This window comes from Protopterus annectens, chromosome 3.part1 (genome assembly GCF_019279795.1).
Source record: "Protopterus annectens isolate FY-2018-M chromosome 3.part1, PAN1.0, whole genome shotgun sequence".
In the NCBI taxonomy this organism is placed as follows: domain Eukaryota; kingdom Metazoa; phylum Chordata; order Ceratodontiformes; family Protopteridae; genus Protopterus; species Protopterus annectens.
Window position 1 is genome coordinate 1,149,932,393 of NC_056732.1, and position 22,911 is coordinate 1,149,955,303.

The 22,911-nt window shown below is 39.3% G+C and overlaps 1 protein-coding gene across 1 annotated transcript in view; it reads left to right on the plus strand.

Annotated features, from left to right (window-relative positions):
- The window catches only part of COL22A1 (collagen type XXII alpha 1 chain), a 2,341,282-nt gene that overhangs the window by 1,157,929 nt on the left and 1,160,442 nt on the right, over nt 1-22,911 (plus strand). The window contains exon 13 of the mRNA XM_044067281.1: nt 14,323-14,376. Coding sequence (XP_043923216.1) covers nt 14,323-14,376 — 54 coding nt within the window. The remainder of the gene's footprint in view (nt 1-14,322; nt 14,377-22,911) is intronic.

The following is a 22,911-nucleotide window of genomic DNA, read 5'->3' on the forward strand; positions in this document are numbered from 1 at the left end:
TCCAGTGGTAGCAAGTCAGATATGGTACATCCAGTGAATTAGAACAGAAATGTATGCAGCAAATGGACAGTTCCATGAAATAAAAGGTGTGAATCACCTGAGACGTACCTCCCTGGACTACATGAAAAGAGACATAGAGGAGCTCTCTGAGCATGTAGCCCAGGCCGGTATGACCCTGACCTTGAGTAGCATCTTACCCTCACCAAGAATGATGCCACAATATGAAGACAAGATGATCAATTTCAACAGTTGGCTTAAGTATTGGTGTCATTCAAAGGGGATCCAATGCCTGTCAGCCTGGGATGACATGCTCGACAAGCCACGATGCTTCGCTAGGGACGGCTTGCACCTGTCACCCCTGGGCTTTTGGATATTGGCAAAGGCTCTTGCTTCACCCATAGTGCCTTTTTTAGGCAAGGCTCAAAAGACAAACCCACCTCCATAGGCATCACAAGGGATAAGAAACTAAGAGTAATGCTACTCAACGCCAGAAGTCTAAACCTCAAGATGCACTTTTCGAAACTCTCCTTAGCATGGAGAATATCGATATCTGTGCAGTAACAGAAACCTGGTTCAAGGCTCCCGAGAGCACCCCAGCACTACCAGGTTATACCTCATACCATGCTTTTCGGCCCCAAAACTTGGACCGAACCACAAAAGGAGGGGGAGTATCAATATTCGTCAAAGATACTCACACCTCCAGGTTGGTGGCACAGCATGAAGCATCAGAGACTATCCATGTGCAACTAACAGTGGGTAAAACTGCCTTCCAGTTTATAGCCTGCTACAGACAACCCTCCCAAACTCAGGAACCCCACTCAGCCTTCCTGAGAACACTGGAAAATATGAAGGTCTCTCCAAACACCATTATATTGGGCGACTTCAACTACCCAAACATAGACTGGGAGCATTACTCTAGCTCCAACACCCTAGCCCAAAGGTTCCTAGAATTTATAAACTCAAATGCTATGGAACAACTTGTTACCACTCCCACAAGAGGGGAAAACATACTGGACCTGATCATCACCAACATGGGGACTCTATGCTCCAGACTAGAAGTGTATCCCTCACTGGTAAGATCAGACCATAAACTAATCTCACTGGATATTCACATCCCGACCCCACCCCCTGCCCAGAAAACCACAGTGAAAAACTTCTCTAAAGCAAATTTCACACTTCTCAAAACCAAGGTGGAATCCTTCAAAGCCCCCGAGCCTGTGAAAAATACGGCCCAGACCGCAGAATCCTTTATAAACGCATTCTATGAACACCTTCAGGAATGCATGGATCATGCAATCCCAAATAAAACCAAGACCCAATCCTCCAAAGGCAGACATCCTGTCTGGAGGACCCCAGCCATAAACAAATTATACAATAGAAGGAGGAAGCTACTACATGATAGAGCAAAATGCCAAAAAGGGAAGGCATCTCTGATCAGTATTAGCAAAAAACTACGGGCACTCATAAAATCATCTAAGGCCAGCTTCGAGAGAAAAATTGCACATGACACTAAGGATAATCACAAGGCTTTCTTTAATTATGTTAGGAACCTGGGTGGGAATTCCCAGATATGCTCAGAATTAGTCCAAAATGACAAAAAATACATCGAACCCACAGACATAGCCAACATCCTAGCTGACAGGTTCAGCGCAAACTTCTCCCCCCCCCTCCTCACCAAAAGGGCAAATATCTATCCGAGCAGAGTACTGCCCTCCTGACATCTCAGATGCTCAGGTAAGAACCGCCCTCTCCAAATCAAAAAACACAGCATCAATGGGACCAGACGGTGTCCTGGGCTGCGTCTTACATGAACTCCAAGAAGAGCTAAACCCAAACATAAAACTACTGTTCAATCTCAGCCTTACTACAGGATATGTACCCACAGAGTGGCGTACAGCAACAGTGGTCCCTCTCCACAAAGGTGGTGCCTCAACGGATCTTGGAAACTATCGCCCCATAAGCCTGACTAGCTTTGTCTGCAAAGCTATGGAAAGGATCATTATGGACCTCATAAATAAAGATATTGGAGACCTACAGACACTGGATCCTAGTCAGTTTGGCTTTGTTAAGGGCAGATCCTGCCTCTTAAACCTGGTTGATTTCTTTGAAACAGTCACCAAGGCCATTGACGAGGGGAAGGTGGTCCACACAGCCTACCTGGACCTCGCAAAAGCCTTCGATACAATACCCTACTCGGGCATTATAGATAAGCTCACTAGGTTAAATATAAACCCCTATGTCACTAAATGGGTTGCAAACTGGCTCAAGGACAGAACCCACATGGTTAGAATTGCTGGAGCCATGTCAGACTCCAAACCAGTTACAAGTGGCATCCCACAAGGCTCAGTCCTGGGACCTCTCTTGTTCGGTATATATTTCTCAGAGGTACAGGCAAACACAGGAGGACTGTGGCTGACCAAGTTCGCAGATGACTGCAAACTGGGCGCCATAATCGACTCTCCAGCCGACACAAGCATCCTCCAAAAGGGCCTCATAGAAACAGACAACTGGTGCCAGAGCCATGGCCTCAAGCTAAATGTCAAAAAGTGTATAGTCATCCCCTTTGGTAAAAACAAAGTGCCCACAAATTACCACACAGGTGGTAATCCATTAAGTACAGAAGTAATTAGGGAACTGGGGACCCAAGTTGATAGCAATCTCTCATTTGACAACCACGTGGCCAAAGTAGTTAGAAAAACATTTTATATAGCCCACCTAATCATGAAGGGATTCACATCTAGATCAGGGGAGGTCATCGTGACTCTTTACTCATCCCTCATCAGGCCCATAATTGAGTACAATGCCCCTTTTGGGATGTACCTTACCAGACATATGCAGCAACTGTAAAGACCCCAAAAGTACCTCACCAAGAGGATCAAAGGGCTCAAACAGATGCCATATGCTGCCCGGTTAAAGAAACTCCAGCTCTACTCAGTGGCATACCATCTGCTCAGAGGCGGTCTGTGCCTGACGTATAAAGCCATGTCCTACCCGGAATTAATGGACATGCTGCACCTCAGAAAATCCAAATCCCATCGAGCTACGCGCTCGAGAGACTTGAACCTCAGCACTGAAATAAATAGGACATGCTGCAGGGACAGATTCATAACCCAGAGGCTCACTTCACTGTGGAATAAAATCCCAGTCCAGGTTAGGCAGAGTCCCTCATTGACTCTCTTCAAGAGGAATCTTGATGAGTGGATGGGAGATCGTAGGTTTACCCCGGGTATCACTTCTGTGTCACTGTTAGACAGAGGCACAGTATACTAACCTTGAAAAAGGGAATAGCAAAATTAATTTAAAATGGGTGGTGAAAGCCAAACACACTCTGGCTAGGCTTATGAATGCCCTAGGGCAGATAGCCTAGTATGAACCTATGAACCTATGAACACAATGCTGCAAAAAAATCACTTTACATGACAATGTCTGTCACCATAGATGCAGATTCAGATTTTCATAATTTGTTTTGGATTTCATGCATCATTCGTTCCCTAAATAGTTCTGTATCCAATGTTTCTGTAAAACGAATGTCAAATATACTGATATGTGACTGTACCTAGGTATAAACCCCATTTTTCTTCCAAGAGAAATTTCCAGCATGCTGTCCATTCTGCAAGTCTGCAATATTAAGTCTGACATATAATTTTACCATATTAAATATTTTATGGAAAGAATTTTGGACAACTTTTGACATGGTGCTTTTTAAGACTTTTGCAAAATTTGCCATTAGTTCATCCGTTTTCAGATTATTATCCCAATTACAATCCTTCTGTAGCCACAGCAGCACCTCCAGTTGTAGTATTTTAAGGTTTGCCAGACTGAGCCATATAAAAAAAAAAACTGTAAATGATTTACTAGTCTTTGTGAAGTGTTTAGTCAGATGGTTTCTAGAAAGTGTGTCATATGATATGCAACTTGGTTTAGATCTGGAGCACCATATTAAAACCAATACACCCTGTGCACCAAATCCCCCTTATTTGAGTTATATAGCATATTTAATTCATATGCATTCTATAAGGTCATACTGTTTCTTGCAATGATCATTTAAAAAGTATCTTTATTTTTATTAATCATGTGGATATTTGAAAGATATTGAATAAATACAACATTATCCTCTTATTATTATGAACCCATCTTAAACTGCATCCCCCAATAACTACAGAGTTAAAGGGATGTTGTCTCTGTACTTTTGTGACACTTTATATTACTTTTCTTCTTTACACTTCCAAATATTGTCTTTTGTGGATGTCTGTTTCCTTGAATAGAGCACTCCAATTCCCCGCAAGCAATACATTTACATGGTTCTGCGTCTTTATTAATATCAGCTTTAAGCCTTAGGCTACAAACATGCCCATTCCTTTTGTATTCTTATTCCTTCTCCAGCAATAAGTGTTTTAGATTTCTTCAGTTTCTGTCATAAAAGTATTAGTGTCTCTGCTGAATTACGTTTTATGGATTTTTATGTTATGTAGCTGAAGTAGGTAATGTGCTGCTCTGTCTTCTGCTCACCAACAACTGAGCTGGTGAGACCAATTGTCTGCAGTGGAGTATTTTTGTATTCCGAAAGTGAGAGATTGCGTTGTTTAGAGCTATTGTTACTGCTGTTTCACATGAGTTTTTGTCTCTTTTTTTGAAGAGCTCTCTCTACTTGTACATCTAATTGTGGATAGTACTGACTAAATGTTATGTCTTAATTAACACATATGCACACGTCCTCCAAATTCCTCATATATTTTTTAATTGTGAAGTATTACCAGATATGACAAAACAAGTATCCTCCATTTCAAGACTAAATGCCTTAATCTTCTAATCATACTTACACTTGGCACACCTGGCACTTTTGTACTTCAGAGAGGAAGGATGATATAATAATATAGACACATAAGATATACTTCTTCCTTAAAGTCAAACAAATCAGTGCCTGCACTGTTCCATGGATGTCTTGGCAATGGATATGCGGGCATCTCTCCTTATGGATTGTTATGGTAGGAAATGTACAAGGCACACCTCTGTGCTAATTGTTCTGCTTAAGTCATTTCTTCTTTCTTTATACACCTCTGTTCCCAGATGTCCTTTTTGTATCTTGTCAAGTACATCTTTGTTGACTGGATTAGCCCCCTAGGGTAGTAGATTTTTTTCAGGGGGAGACTCAAGGTGGTATTTATAATACTAAGAGAAATTTGGACAGGGCATCTCTTTTTAGTAGGGGCCACCAGCTCAAACAGATGGGACCTTGGTTGAACATCTCATTGAAGAACAACACACTCAAGAGTGCAGAACCCCTTTATGTTACACTGCTATGTCAGCAATCCATCTTCCTGGTGTGAGAAAAAAACATAGTCTTATAAACCAAACTTTTCAGCAGACTGAAACTACTTTGTCACTTTTGAACATTAAAGCCTGGGCACAATGTATGTCTTCCTTGAAATAAGAAAAAATGCTGAGTACCTTCTCTCAGGCCAGCCTTTCACTGCCACTTCTAGTAAAGTACAGCTGTGTAAGTAAACTTATCATAATAATAGATGTTTAAATGATAACTGCTGCGATAGCCTTAGCTATATGTGTTATATACTGTCAAGGAGATTACAGCTATCACGTTTCCAAAGTTTCAGTGCACCTTCCACTCACCCAAACGGTAGCTCAAGTTGTGCTAACAAAAAACACATGTTTGAGCCCCAAATCCTTGAGCACTTCATACCAACAGAAAGAGGGAAGCAAAAGCCTTGACAAGGATAATGCTAGGAAAACAAAAATAAGGGTCCTCATCCTGGCAACAAGAACATACAAAAATAAGTGAGGTTGGAGGGAGGGAGTAGCTACTGCAGCAGCATCATTCAGCTATCTACTGTTATGGTAAGTTTACTTATTATGCAGCTGTACTGTGTTCAGCATTTCAGCATCATGATCACTGCTGCAGTAACCTTAGCTGTAGGGGTAGATTACCTGACTGGGAGGAGGAAAGCTGATGGTCCTAGCAAGACCTTCCTACACCATGAGAAGGAATCAAGTTTACTGTGCTTTGTAAAAGTATGTACAGAGGACCAAGGTGCCCCCTTCTACAATACGTCTAGACTCCAACCCTTTACAGAAACCTAAAGATGAAGCCAAGGTTCTGTTTGAATAAGTCTTGACCCTGTCTGGAATTTCTTTAGTGTGGTGGGTATAACAAAAGGTAATAGCTTAAGATAGCCATTTAGAAATATTCTGTTTTGACACAGGTTGTCTTTTTTTTTTTACTCATACAAGAAATAAAGAACAGGTCAGAGTTCCTAGAAGATTGTCTTCTGTCATGATAGAACCCGAGTTGTCTGTGAACATCCAAGTCACACAGTATTCTTTCTCCCTTGTTATTTTTCAGAAGGAAGACAGGAAGATGGATAAACTTGGATACCACTTTAGGTATACAGGAAAGATTACTTCTCAAAAAAGCCCTGTCTTTGTGGAAGATGAGACAGGATTGATTCACATTAAGAGACTGCAACTCAGACACATCTTGCAGAGGTCAAAGCAATGAGTAACACTCCTTCATGTTAAGAACCTCAAATCGGCCTCTTGAGCTTGTTTAAATGCAGCAAGAGTTATTTTTTCTAACACAAAATTAAGATGCCAAGGAGAAGTAATCTGTTTTCTAGGAAGCTTTCTTATGCAACACCCCTTTCAAAAACATTTTCACATGAGAATGTATTGAAAGAGGGAAATCCATGGGCAGACATGCTGAAACAGCTGACAAATGAACCAGAGAAATGCTAACCCTGAGTGGGTACTGATTTCTTTCTTGGCAGCAACTAGAAAACCTTTTTCATTTTCTAATACATGATTTTCTAGTAACATGTTTTCTTGCCTCTTTTAATTAAAAAAATAAAGTTATCACCTTTATCTAACAAATACTCATTGACACATAGGTCAAATATCAATACAATTGTGTTTGCCATCATGTATGCTTCAAGATAAAATATTCTGATACCTTGTACAGGGCATGGTTTTGGAATAATTAATGCAAATATGAACAAGCAATATTTGATGCCTAGAAGAGCAGTAGGAGGTAACTGCAAATGCACCTGGAGGTGTCCCTCGGATGTAACTGCCATACATCCTCAAAAGAAAAGATGCTTAAACAGCATTATGATTCTATAATCCAGGCAATTAGCTGCAGTTGTTTGTGGATGGAATGCATTAAACACCACTTGACTTGTTTGATTAGGTCCAGTCTGTGAGGATTTGGTTAATTTAATGAAACTGTATTTGTCGCTTCAGGAAAGGACATTTTTCTTTACTTCAGATGCAGTACAGCAGCACAGATCCCTCATTAAAATACAAGTAACTTTAATGAGTTTGGGACGTCCATATCTGGAGTTTCATGCTGATGTGAATTCATTACAGCAACTGGTCAATGAAAGAGGCTGAAGTGAATTGCATTCTGTAGTGGACAACTGTGAAGAGGGGGAGAGAGACAGCACCCTGTGTTTTAATAAAGTAGGTTGGTGGCATGAGCAATACTTATAAGATACATTTTTTAATTTCTTTGTGGCATAAAACAATCACATTTGCAGTCACTATATATCTCCACTAACATGAAGTATCTGGGAGAATATATTTCTTCTTTTATGGTGCTAGATAACAGAACATAGGAAACCTACTATTATCCCGAAGACATGGTTAAAAGCACAGTTGATAAGACATCCACAGTGTAACTGCACAGTGAGGTGAAGTCAATAAATGAATGTATATTTCTTTTCATGTATGATATAAGACTGTATCCATACTCATTCAGGGATTATGGAAAATCAGTTGTGTGTCCCCAAGTCCCTGACTACTGGGTCAACTCTAAGGGGTGTGTTGTCAATATGATAGTTACCATGAGTGGATGACTTCCCGAAGGATACCATAATGCATTTTTTGGCATTTAGTTTTAGTCCATGGCTCTGGCACCAGTTGTTTGTCTGTGTCAGCCTTTCCTGGAGAACATTTCTTTCAGTGTGGGTTTCAATGTCATCTCCTAATTTGCAATCATCAGCAGATTTATTCAGCCAGAGACCATTGACAATGGCCTTGACTTCAGAGAAGTAAATACCAAAAAAGAGTAGTCCAAGGCCTGATCCCTGAGGGACTCCATGTGTGACTGGCCTCTTTGTAGAGGTGGACTCCCCAATTTTAACTTCCTGGGTCCTGTCTGTGAGCCAGCTGGCTATCCACTGGGTGAAATAAGAGTTTGTATCTAACCTCTTGAGTTTGTCAACAATGCTCGAGTGGGGTATTGCGTCAAATGCCTTGGCCAGGTCAAGGTAGGCAGTGTGAACCATTTTGCCCTCACCCATTGCTTTGGTGACTTTCTCAAAGAAGTCCACCAGGTTGAGTAGACATTACCTGCCCTTGATGAAACTGGGTTGGGTCCAGTGTCTGGAGGTTTACTATGTCATTATTGATCACTTCCATGATAATTATTTCCATGTTTTTACATATAAGACTAGTGAGACTTATTGGTCTGTAGTTACCAAGATCTGTAGATGGCCCACCTTTGTGCAGATGAATGACTGTTGCAGTTCTCCATTCATGAGGTGTGAAGACTGTTTGGAGGTTACAGTTAAATAGCAATTCCAGGGGGCCTGATAGGTCATGTTTCATGCTATTTAGAAAGGCATCCTGAGATATTTACCACCCCAGCTCCCCTTTCAGCTGGCTCTGTGGTATACACAGAGGGATAAATCCCTGTCTATGGCCCGGCAAACCTATGATTAATTCTAGTGCTGTTTGTTTTGCTGATATGCAGAAGGTCCATCAGAGTGGGGTCTGACAATGCCCTGTATGCCAGTAATTGACCTCCCTTCAACAACCTGTAGGAGACAGAATACAGGGATAGGGCCTTGAGGTAGTCTGCATCCTGAGATATTTGATTAACTAGTGACCCCGATGTTAAAGGAGCTAAAGAGAGAGAGAGAAAGAAAGTAGGAATAAACGACCAACAGTGGCTTGCCTACCTTGAGGGTGGGATACAACCTGATCTTCTGTTATACTGACCCAAACTGCAGGTAGGTAAATAATGTAGCAGAACATAGAATTGCAACAATCAGTGCCTGCACACTTTAGCAGGATTTAGATGTATGCTATGTAATGTGCACTCACCATCAGGATAGTACTACAGGGTCTGCTTAGGCAGCACTGACCTCATGATTGTGGGGGCGGGGCTACGTTACTCATAAATTAGCTTCTCTATGGCAGTCTGAATGTGTTCCTCCAATAAATAGCTTCTGCCTGCATTGCTTAGTACTTACTCACTGATAGGTAAATCTAAACTGGAGATGGGTGACCCTTCTCCCTTGGGCTGATGTGGGGGTGCATTTCCGGAGTAATTAGAGTGGAATAGGGCAGATGAGTGTTGGCAACAAAAGTAGGAAATGGTTAGGAATCCTCATATTCCTCTGCTGTATGCATTACTGAGGATCTGTTGTACTACAATGCAGGCACTGGACTGCCTCCCTCAGCACCCCAGCATGTATGTGTATAGGGCACACATGTTTAATGTCACTTACATACAAATGTAAAAAGTTTTTGTCAGTGCATAAATAATTCCTTGTGCAAATGGAATTAAATATCTGACTAAACAGCTTCATGTTAGTCTTAGAACTACAAATGTATGTGTCAAATCTGATTAGAAACATGGAATAAAACCCATTCTTCACCAGCACGCACCTGATATTTTTAATATTTACTGTCTATAATTTTTCAAACTGTAAGAGCCAACAATAGTTTTATATTAGAGATACACTAGTCAGAGATGTCATGTAGCATTAAATGACAATTTTATTATCCATTTCTTGAGCTATAATCATATGCATTATGTAGCACTGTAGATGGCAGAAAGAAAATCTCCTAGTATTATCTTTTTAGATGTTAATTTTGATGAAGGAATGCCGTTTCTCAAGGAATAGCTGACCTCAGCAAGAAGGTGTAAGAATGGAAAAAACAGCATGGGTGGTTATATGCAGAGAACAGTGCAACAACATCTCCTGAAGTAGATTAAAATGTTGCGATACCAAGTTGTACAAACAAAAATTGTGAAATAATGGAGGGATTATGAATGGTATTTCAATTTAAGTACTAAGAGAAAAGGCCACCCTGAAGTTAAACATATTTTGAACGACTGCATTAACTAAGTAGGGGGAAATCTATATTACTATGCTGATGAAATAATTCATCTGAGTTCTGCTATTCAAACACATAAGTTTAAGATCAATATTACTGACAAGATCAAAGAAATATAACAATAGTGACATTAGAGAGAGAGAAAAAAAACAAGAAAATTTATTTTCCACTAAAGAAAACAGGGAAATTAGTTCTACACTGTAAGCAGTTACACCTCATTTGCTGAGGCAATATTTTATCTTAGTATGTATGTCCTAAATCTTTATATGATTACTAAGATGCAGTTCTACTAAACATAAATCTATATTTTGTCTACAGCTCTCAGATAAAGGTGTTAGGTACCTTATTTAAATTTTTCAATATTTAACTGTTTTTTTCTCATTCACAATCATAAAAGTGAAGTAATGTTGTATTTCTTCTCACATTTGTGCCACAGTAGCTCCAAGAGATTGCTTTTAGCTCATACATTATTTAACACTGTATCCTGGACTTTTTTTTTAAAAGAGATAATATAACACATACAACACTGTTAATAACATTTACTGAATTAAGCATTAGTGTTTGAAAAGTGTAAAAAGCAGTGCTCAAAACACTGCTAAGTTGTAATTACATCTCATATCATACAGTCATAATTTTTTAAAGTAAATCATTCCTCAGAGATAGAACAGGTAATTTTTAGAAAATCTTGTTGTTGGTTATCAGAGTTTGATGTGGCCAAGTGTAAGGTACATGGTGGTAGTGATTTGCAAAAAAATATATATATACATATGTGTGCGTATGTATTTGTGTGTGTGTGTGTGTGTGTGTATATATATGTATATATATATATATATATATATATATATATATATATATATATATATATATATATATAGAGGGTCTATATTAGAACACCGAACATTTAAAATGTCAAGTGTTCTAATATCGATCCATTTTCAGCAAACGCTGAAAATATGGAAGAAACAGAAAACCAAATTTTTTCCTAGGGAAAGAATTTGGTTGTCCATTTCTGTTGCTTCAGTATTTTCAGCGCTCTGGTGTAAAGTTACGGGTTGGTTTCAGGTAAGTGTGCGATTGTGTGCGGGTTAAGTTAGTTAGGGTTAGAGTGCGGGTTAGGTATGTTCTTGTGTTGTGTGTGGGGAGGTTAGGGCAGGTTAGGGTTAGGTTAGTTAGGGGAGGTATGGGTCAGAGGTGTGTGTGTGTGTGTGGGATGTGAGGGTGAGGATGGGAGGGTGGGATTAGAGGTTAGAGTTAGTGTGTTGAGTGGAATAATGCGATATGGAGGAACTTACTTAAGGTATGGTAGTAGGTAAGTGGTAAGTTAGTGGTGTGTGTATAGTAGTGGTGTTAGGTAGGGTGGGTTAGAGTAAGTGTATATGTGTATGTTGCTGTTTGTTTTTTGTGGTGTGCTTGTGTTGTGCATGTGTTTTTTGGAACAATTTTTTTTTCCTAAAATAATTTGCTGTTCTGAATGTTCGATGTTTAGGCTTTTCGATTGGTAGGGTTTGATATTAGAACACTCGACATTTTGAATGTTCGGTGTTCTAATTTAGACCATCTATATATGTGTGTGTACATATATATATATATATATATATATATATATATATATATATATATATATATATATATATATATATATATATATATATATATATATATATATATATATATATATATATATATATATATATATATATATATATATATATATATATATATATATATATATATATATATATATATATATATATATATATATATACATATATATATATATATATATATATATATATATATATATATATATATATATATATATATACATATATATATATATATATATATATATATATATATATGTATATATATGTATATATATATACACACACACACACACACACACACACACACACATTTTTTTTTGCCGGAAATACCATACGCACTTAAACTGTATTTTAAAAAATGTCCTAAGCAATAAGATTGTGTAGAGTGGGTCTGATGAAGGTCTGGTAGTCTGGATGAATGCATTCACCAAATAAATTATAAATTTGCATCTTCAAACATAAACGTCATAATTTTTCCTTTTTCATGTAGGTATATGGCATTTATTTAAATGTATTTTATTTTATTTAAATATATAATTATTAATATATTTCTTACATTTAATAATCTAAAATGATGTCCATCTCAAAAAAAGCATACTCTCTTCACATATAATATAGACTAATGGATGGGAGACCACAAATCCACCTTTGGTTTACCACCCATGTCTCTCATGGAAAGTGACTACCACTAAATGTCCCTAATTCTTTGTGCACAAATAATCCAGAGGTCCTTGTTCTGCTGACCTCTGGATTATTTGTACAAAAAGTATAAGGGATAAAATTACCATGGGAATATAAGGCTAGACTTCTTAAGATCCTCACAGATCAATAGCCTAATAAGTGCTTATGAACCTATGAGAACTTTGTTCATTATACTGCTTGGTATATAAGATGGATGGACTCCTACCTGGTTGTTGGAAATATAGGTAACTCCATTAACTGCTATACTAGTGAAGGGGTGCTCTCTTGGAAGACCTGATACTGGGGACCAAACACTTAAAAATGCAAAGTGCATATCTTACAAGCAGTGGCACATTTTGAAATTAACTATAACATTTTTAAAGTATTTTTGTGGTGGGGGTAGCTTTTAGACACCTGCTACTTATATACACTGACTCTGTGATTATTATACCAAGGACTTGGGAAATACTTCAGAATACTGCAATGCTGGATAAAGTGCATATTCAAATTCTAATTTACAACTTCAGTTTTGCACTTACAAAGAGTGCAGTTATAGTCCTAAGAATTCCAACAGGTGGGAGCAGCATACTCAGGTGTGTTCAGGATAGATACTCCATAAAAAATGCAATGTCATTCATCTCATTCATGAATCCCGTGCCACCACTCAGGTACGCATTAAAATGTGCATTGTATACCCTTAGCAGTGTGTTGCATATTAATGCAGGTTTTTCTGTGTATGTTTCTCAACTACATTGAATTGTTCTGTGTTTTCATTATGAAAAAGTATGTGTAAAACACATTTACAGACTTTGTTTTTTTTTTTCTTAAACAGTAATGAGAAGTTAATTATGTTGCTCGTGATCCAGAATCTTCTTAGTAAGGATATTGTCTTGTAACAAAATATACTGACAAAAGTAAAAATAAAGTGACTATGTACTTTTTATTTATTTTTTATTTTGGCAACTGGGATACCTTATCCATCTATGAAAATCCCATTTTCATAGGAGGCCCAGGAAAGAAGTAACAATTCTTGAACACATTTTATATCATCAGTAGTAAATATAAAATACAAGTACAAATGAATAAAATATATAACGCTTTGGAAGAAATGAGCTCATTTACTGATTCAGTTATTCACTACAAAGACATTGAGGTATGTAATATACTCATCAGAGAAGTATAATTACATGATGTCAGACTAAACATTAAGAATCATGATTATCGCAGGAATGCAAGGCTCCCGACCTAGAATTTTACAAAAGTTTTATCAAAGAATGTACCTTAAAGTAAACAACTTGAAATGTAGACTCTGAGTATTTTTGGCATTTTCCATCTTGTAAACACATTTTATAAATATTTTTGGTACTGAAAAATTAATTGCGTAAACTAAAGTTGTAAATAAAGGAAAGGTATTACTGAATGTGGCTGGAAAAGGACTCGTATGATTCACATTTTTTATTGCTGTACCAGTACTGGGGAGTGACACATTGCCGTCCTGTCTCATCCCTGCATTCATAGGTTAATAGGTTGATAGATTAGTACTAGGCTAACTGCCCTTGCGAGCCATTTTAAGCCTAGCCAATTATCCCTTGTGAGACTCAAACCCTGCACCGTGTGTTTGTGAGGCATTATAGCTTTATTGCATCAGGATCTTCAGCAGAGATAAATAAAAAATCCTGCAGATATCTACTACACTGTGGAAAATGATTATTACTATCATGCAGGAATTAAAAATTAGATGTAATACCACAAACAATTTCATTACCTTACGTTGTTGATATTATATATGTTTAAAAATGTTTCCAGCCTTGTTTCAGACATTTCTGTGCAGTTTGATTCTAACTGGAAAATATTAATAACACACAACTTTTAATAAAAGTTTTGTTTTTTGTAGGGTGACAGTGGTCTGCCTGGAGAATTTGGGCGTCCAGGACCTGCAGGCCCCAAGGTAAGTGTTTTTTTTTTTTTCTAATAGCCAGATAATACTTAACACAGTAGAGATGAAAATATACTGGTCGAGACACACGTGCTTATGCCAACTAAGAATTCAACATATATAAATCATTTCTTGCATTATTTTATCATGTGTTTCTGATTTATAAAATACAATTTTATTTCATTAAAACATATATGTGCTGCATGCAGAATTACAGACAATACAAAAAGTTGTCTTTTACCTATAGGGTTACAAGCTGCATTTAATAATGTAAGATGCTTTGAGGCATAATATAATATTACCAGCCTTCCAGAACTCCCACCATCACATAAAACACAAACCACACACCTACCTCCATGGAGGCTGTCAGTAGAAATCTACTCAAATAGCAGAGTCCTCCAAGGCAAAAACGCACTTGACTACCACAACACAGCACAAACCACAAGACACATAGCTCACCTCCACAGTGTGCCCCTCACCCTAAGCCCCTAAGGCAAAACAGCTTGCCCAATACAATAATCATAGGTGACTCAATAGTAGGGCACACTGATGTCCCACTCACTAGGCTGAATAAGGAGAAGGTAACAGTCAGCTATTTATCAGGTGCCAGAATCCGACACAACACATGCACTCAGGTCACTCCACAACAAGTACAAGTATGACTCTGTCATTGTCCATGTGGGTGTGAATGACCTGAGATGCACCTCCCTAGACTACATGAAAAGAGGCACGGTGGAGCTCTTGGATCATGTGAGCCAGACAGGTATGACCCTAGCCCTGAGCAGCATCCTACCATTGCCCAGAATGATACTGCAGTACAAACAGAAAATGATTGACTTCAACAATTGGTAAAGCTTCTGGTGTCATTCTAAGGGGATCCAGTATCTGTCTGCTTGGGATGACATGACTGACCGACCTTGATGCTTTGCCAGAGATGGCCTGCATCTGTCACCCCTGGGTTTCTGGGTACTGGCTAAGGCTCTTGCTACCCCTATAGTGCCTTTTAGGTGGTTTTCCAAAGACCAAATTACCACCATAACAGCTATAAATAAATGCAATCTGAGGGTCATGCTGCTCAGTGCTAAAAGTCTAAATCTCAAGATGCACTGGCTCAAAGCATTCCTCAAAATAGAAAACATCGACATTTGTGCTGTAATGGAGACCTGGTTTAAAGCATCAGAAAACACCCCTGCACTACCAGGATATAACTCATTCCACACCGTTCAGCCCCAGAACATGGAACAAAGCTCCAAAGGCGGTGGTGTCCCCATATTCATAAAGGATATGCACACTTCCAGACTAGTAGTCCAGCATAACTCCAGGTACAACTAACATTGAGTAAGACGGTGATTCATGTTTTAGTCTGCTATAGGTCCCCAACCATGTCCCAAGACTCTCACTCCACATTCCTAAGCACCCTGGAAACCATTAAGATCCAACCCAACACTCTCATACTAGGTGACTTCTACTACCCCTCCATCAACTGGGAAAACTTCTCATGCACCAATGCACTGGCCCAATGCTTCCTGGAATTCATCAATTCCAATGCCCTAGACCAGCTCATTCTTACCCCCACTAGAGGAAGCAACATCCTTAACCTGATTATTACTAACATGGGCAAACGTTGCTCTATACCAATAGACAAATCCTCCCTGGTTATATCCGACCACAAACTAATCACCATGGAAATCCATATCTCATCCACACCCCCACAAAGGTATCCACCATGAAAAACTTCTCCAAAACTGACTTTGGACTACTGAAAACAGAGGTGGCTAACTTCACGGCACCCATGCCAATGAAAAATAGATGCATGACTGTTGAATCATACTCCAATGCACTGTAAAACACATACATAAATACATGTAACAAGCCATACCCAACAGAACCAAGACACTCTCCTCCAAAAAAGGAAGCCGATCCGGTGGTCCCCTGCCATTAATAAACACTACAACAGAAGGAAGAAACTGTTGCAGATAAAGGTGAAGTCCCAAGACTGGAAAAATTCCCTTATTAGCCTCAACAAAACGTTGAGATCCCTCATTAAAACCTCCAAAGCCAGCTATGAAGGCAGAATTGTGGCAGACACTAAAAACGACCACAAAGCCTTCTGTAGTTATATCAATAATCTCCATGGCAATACCCAGATTTGCTTTGAGTTACTGCACAAGGTACCACCTATACTGAGCCAACAGATATTGCCAACATACTGGCTGACAGAGTCAGTGCCAGCTTTACCCCTCACTACCCCCCTAAATGACCAATCTCAATACCGAAAGAATGCCAAGCACCCAACATTACTGCAGCACAGGTTAAAGCTGCATTGTTCAAGGCCAAGAATACAGCTTTCATGGGACCCAACAATATCCCTGGCTGTGTTCTACATGAATTACAAAGTGAACTGGCACCACATCTGTGTGCCCGGTTCACTCACAGCCTCATCTCAGGCTTTGTCCCTACCAAATGGTGCACTGCTACAGTCATCCCTCTCCATAAAGAAGGAGTGACTACAGACCCTGGAAATTATCACCCCATTAGCCTAATGAGTCTGATATGTTAAGCTATGGAGTGCATCATCATGGACCTAATTAACAAGGATACAGGGAATCTTCAAATTCTAGATACCATACAATTTGGTTTTGTGAAAGGTAGGTCATGTTTGCTCAACCTGGTTGACTTCTTTGACTCAGTCACCAGAGCCGTGCATGAAGGTAAAACAGTTCATACAGCCTACCTGGATTTGGTCAAGACCTTTGTTACCATTCCTCACTCAGGAATTATTGATAAACTCACCAAACTAGGCATCAACCCCTATATCATTAGGTGGGTTGCAAATTGGCTCGCAGACAGAAACCACAATGTGAAAGACAGACTACTGACCAGTCACTATGGAGTTCCACACGGATTGGTCCTGGGTCCTCTTCTGTTTGGCATCTACTTCTCAGATGTCCAGGCCAGCACGGAGTGACTCTGGCTGACCAAGTTCACAGATGACTACAATCTGGGAGCCATTAATAACTCTCCAAGTGATGCAGACATTCCACAGAAAGGCCTCAATAAGACCAATGATTGGTGTCAAAACCATGGCTTTAAGCTTAATGCTAAAAAATGCATAGTCATCCCCTTTGGGAAAAATTTAGTTCCCACTAATTACCACATCGATGGAAGCCCACTGAACACTGAAGGCGTTATAAGAGATCTGGGGACACAGGTTGACAGCAACCTCTCCTTCGACCAGCACATTGCCACTGTGGTCAGAAAGTCCTTCTATGTAGCTCATCTCATTACCAAGGGTTTTGTATCCAGGAAGAAAGAGGTCATCATCTCTACTCTTCCCTCATTAGACCAGTCATAGAATATAATGCCCCACTTGGCATGTACCTCACTAGACACCTGCAACAGCTGGAGAAGCCACAAAAGTACTGCATGAAGAGGATCCTAGGCCTTAAACACATGTCCTACGTAGACAGACTCAAAAAACTCCAGCTATTCTCTGCCTCATATCGTCTACTAAGAGGCAATCTCTGCTTGACTTACAAAGCCATGTCTGACCCAGGTCTGTTAGAAATGCTACAGCTAAAGAAATTCCAAGCCCTCCACACCACACAGTCCAGAGACCTTAACCTCATTACCACAATCAACAGAATATGCTGGAGGGACAGGTTCATAACCAAGAGACTGCCCATGCACTGGAATTGACTTCCCATACATGTCAAGCAGAGCACCTCACTGGCCATCTTCAAGAGAAATGTTGGTGAGTGGATGGGAAATAGAAAGTTCACCCCGGGGATCACTCTAGTGGCTCTAATTGATAGGGGCACTTGGAACTAATGTAGGGTGGCACAATGCCAGGGCACATCTATAGGCTAGGCTTGTAAAGGCTCCAGGGCAATTAGCCTAGTACATACCTATGAAACTATGAACCTATAAGTGAAAGAATACCACCAATCCACAAATTGTCATTATCTTAATTATCTATCTGTGGGTCAAAAGGCTAAGACTAACCCAGTAATCAACAGCTCCAAGTGGGACACCACTCCATTACAGGGAAGAATAACTCAGATCATCGCACCAATGTCCAGTTTTGTATCAGTAGTCCACCTGCAAACATTCATTCATTAATTTCTTTCCCAGTTACCCACTTTATCTCATTCAGGGTGGCAGGAGAGACATAACTTATCCACTCACTCACCAAGTATAAGGTACAGAACAGAATCCTGAAAGAGATGTCAGTTTTTTGTATGATGCTGCACTAACACACTTACTCCTGAAATTTTGGAGAATCTTCAGTTCAGGTTAACATGTCTTTCGGATGTGGGAGCACCTGGAAGAAAAAGCATGCAGACAATAGGAGAACTTGCAAACTCTGCACAGATGGCATAGCTAAGAACTGAGCAGGAGAATCTAGAAATGTCAGGCAGCAGCGTTCATCGTTACACCAGTCTGTTTAGGATCTTGTGGAAAACCCAAGGGCTTAGTGTACAGTGGGAAAAGCATGCATGCTTCATAATGAAAACACCTGGGCAGCACAGATCATTCTGATTCTCCTATCAGCAGTTCAGCACTCTTCATAGATGTCCCACCTCATCAGTCTGATCCTCCTATCAGTAGTTCAACACTCTTCATAGATGTCCCACCTCATCAGTCTGATCCTCCAATCAGTAGTTCAACACTCTTCATAGATGTCCCACCTCATCAGTCTGATCCTCCTATCAGTAGTTCAGCACTCTTCATAGATGTCCCACCTCATCAGTCTGATCCTCCTATCAGTAGTTCAGCACTCTTCATAGATGTCCCACCTCATCAGTCTGATCCTCCTATCAGTAGTTTAGCACTCTTCATAGACGTCCCACTCCCTTCAGCATGATCCTCCAATCAGATTGCTTACTCACACAAATAGGCAACATGTGTTTTAAAACATACCAGTTCCTTTCCTTAACTATGCACTTTTAATCCACATGTGTTCATCCCATAGTTGCTCCTCAGCAGAATGCTGCAAATGCACCAACCCAGTTGTCCTTCAGTAAACAAGCATGTAAAAGTATCATTATCCATCCTACAGACGAAAACCCAAAAAATCAAAGACAGGAAAATAAAAAATGGTGTAGTGCTGAGTGGGTGTATACAACCCTTGCACATCTTCATCAGGAGAAGGTCTCTTAAACCCCTCAAAAATCCAAGCATACATCCCTAATGTTGGCAGTAAGTGAATTAAAAGTAGTCAAATTGGCCTCTGATGTGTGTTGAGGTGTATGCATCCTGCAATTTGCTGGCTCATCCAGTGCTGGTTTCTGCTTTATAATCACTACTTGCAAGGAAATGCTACAGCTCCCTGACACCCTAAATTAATAGACAGACTGAAAAAAATGGGTGAAGAAATAAATGAGTGAAATGTAGTCTTTAGTGATTCTTTCCATCCGAAATGATAATATGTGATCATTGGTTACTGTTTTAATGTAACCTTTTCTGCAATTATAGATGTACAGATATGAAGTGCTACTTATTCCATTATTTTTTCATCATCAAAAAAAAAAAACAAGCTTCTTGATTGTTAAAGTCATAAAGAGCTGTGCAGGCTGGCAGATTATTTCTAGGGTTAATAAATAATAAAGCTATGCTTATCATTAAAGTTTATAAAAATTCCTACGGTTGTTCCATGGCACATAGAGCTGCTACCCTTACTGTTAAGTGATTAGGGGGTCTGATTACTGGCCTTGGCTTTGGAGAATACAGGCAGAAAAAGAGAGGAGAGAAATGAAGGGGTGCAGCCCACTTTTATTTCCCGAGGACTGGGAAAGATAGCTGTCACTTGGGGAGCACATAAGGATGTGCAATTTCTCTTTTGGAGAAGGAAAAGCCACTTCTCATGTTTTAATGAGTAGGCAGAGGTGCTTGCTGATAACATTCCTTGCGGAAGTGAGGGACAACCAGTGTGAACAGCCCATTGTGCCTCCCCTTTAGATCCATAAGCTGGGCATCCATGAGGAAATACAGACCTAACTAGAAAAAAACACAAATAAAGAGTCTTTAAATGAGGGACCTTCCCTGTCAACCCTCACGCTGGTAAAGAGGAATTAATGTGTCAATTGGCTGAGAAGGAGCTGATGGTCAACTGGTAAGAGAGGCAAAGAGTGCAAATAAATAAATAAGTTTGGCCAATTCCCAAGTTAATGTGTCAGCCACAGATCTGTAAAACCAGTTTCTTGAGGCTCTTTCCATGCAGAATTTACAAGTCCTAACAGATCTTTTCAAGCAGTCAATTTAAAATCTGAGCTTTTCCATTTTCTGGGAAGCTCTGTAGCCTAACACAGGCATTCTCATATATGACAGTTGCATTAGCAGCAGCTCTTGAGACAACTTCTGCAAAACAGGCACATGTTATACAGTGCTTAGCATCATGGGAAGAAGCATTAACCGTGCCCAAGACGCTGGCTTTAACCTCAGTTATGGAGCTTAACCGGAGATTGTTCCAGATTTGCAAAAATTGACAAAATATATTTTGACATATGTGTCTGAAGGTTTATTGCCTTAAATGCTAAGTAGAAGATGGATAAACTTTTTGCAAAACCTATCAAAGGCACAACCGTTCTTTTTTGGGGATAGAAAATGTTTTAGTACTTTTGTCTCCATCTAAAAAAATAGTGGAAGGATCTACAATAGGGTTCTAATAGAGTAACATTTTTGTAGCTGGTGCACTATAGCATCTGGGATAGCCATGGTCTTTGCAGGGTCCATGCAGAGGAGCTCATAATGTCTCTTGTGATCCGCACACCTTTTTTCCTTCCCACTTAAAGAACTCCTTCATGAAATGAAGAACATTCCATGGTAGTAGCATGAAGAAGATGCAATGTACAGTGGTAATTGAAATTGTAATATAATGTGGTAAAATGCAATAACAGAAGTATTTATTATATATTTTGGATTACATAAATATGTGCTTTGGCATGTTGAGAGCAGTGTGAGGAAAGGTTTATGGTAATTCAGACAAGTCACTTTTCAGCTAAGCTCAATTTGATTAGCCAAGATATGTGAACTCATACTCATTAAAAGGTTTTATAACTTAACCCAAGATTTTTCAAATTAAGGTTAGCTATGTCATGTATAGGTGTACAATGGAAAAAGAACCTTCCTTGGGGAGAATGGAGGACTTTGCAACAACATAAGTAACATTTTGATGAGTTTGTAAGTTTCAGTTTGCATAGCATTTATCTGACTGGGCTTTAACAATTACTCAGTCAAACAAAACCTAGCTGAATGAAAACATGGAAGGACAGGAAGAACCAAAACAAAAAAAAAATGAAAGTTCACAAGTTATATGGGGGGGGGGGGATAAACTTGTTTTAGTAACTCCAGGTAGGTACAGACAAGATTCTGTATGGACTGAGGGAGAGGCTATAAAGGCAATAAAAATAGAAAGCAAAGCATATTAAAATAAACAGAAGATGGGGCCAAGACAAAATAGAGAAGGTAATGCAATTAAGGAGACAAACATAACACCGAAGGTGGGCATGATAAGGTAGGTGACAAAAGACTAGAAGGGATTTGTAGATGTAATTTGAAGAGGGGTGAGCAAGACTAGATGTGGAGGAAACAGCACAATGACAAAGTATCAGAAGATGAAGAACCAGGCCAGAACACTGAATATGTATTTTTCTTCTTCTTCTTCTTGCTGTCTTGCTTTCTAGAGAAAAGGAGGGAGCTGATGTAGATCATTATTGCCAGACTGAAGCAACAGGAAACATGGAACAGCCATCAAGAATGTAGCAGGCAGGGAGAGCTCAGGGTCACACAAACAACTCAGGACAAAGATAAGCTGCCTTGAGGAGATGCTAGCATGCCAGCTAATAAAAAGGAACAGTGTAATCCTGGAAATTAGAAGGTAGCCATAATCTCAGAGGGCAACTGCAGTGTCATTGTATAAGGATGATTATAAAAAGATGCTTGTTAACTGGAAAGGGTTGAACAATCAAGTTGAGTTTTCAACCCATATGGAATGTATTCTCTTGAGCATCCAAGTTGCACACACAAAACATACAGTCATTTCCATAAAGTCATTATAAAAGTTGTCATAAAACAGATGCCGCAATACAATTCCCCCATAGAACTGATGCTTCTGTTGAATTTTCACACAAAAGAACCAAATGCAGACTTAATATCAACATACCTCTGTAAGAAAAGAAAAATTAACACAGGTTAACATTTTGTAAAAACAATCAATAGTCAATATGTCATGTTCCTTCTTCACGTGCCTTTAGAACCCCAAGGGTAGAAGTCTCCTTCTTAGTAACGCAATCTTCAGCTACTTTTTTGCAGCTGACTACAAAATAATGTGAATTTGCTAGATTTGAATGTTATTTTATTTCAGTGATTTCCAAGTAAAGCTTTTTTTATTTGTAGCATGGTTTGCAGTGTTAATTGCCTTGAACAAAGAATAGTTATCTGTGACTCAGATCAGTTTAAGGATATCCTGCCTTAAAACACCGATTTCGAGTTCAGAACAGAGCACAGTGCAACAAAGTGAATTGTCAAGACCACCTGACGTGGAGA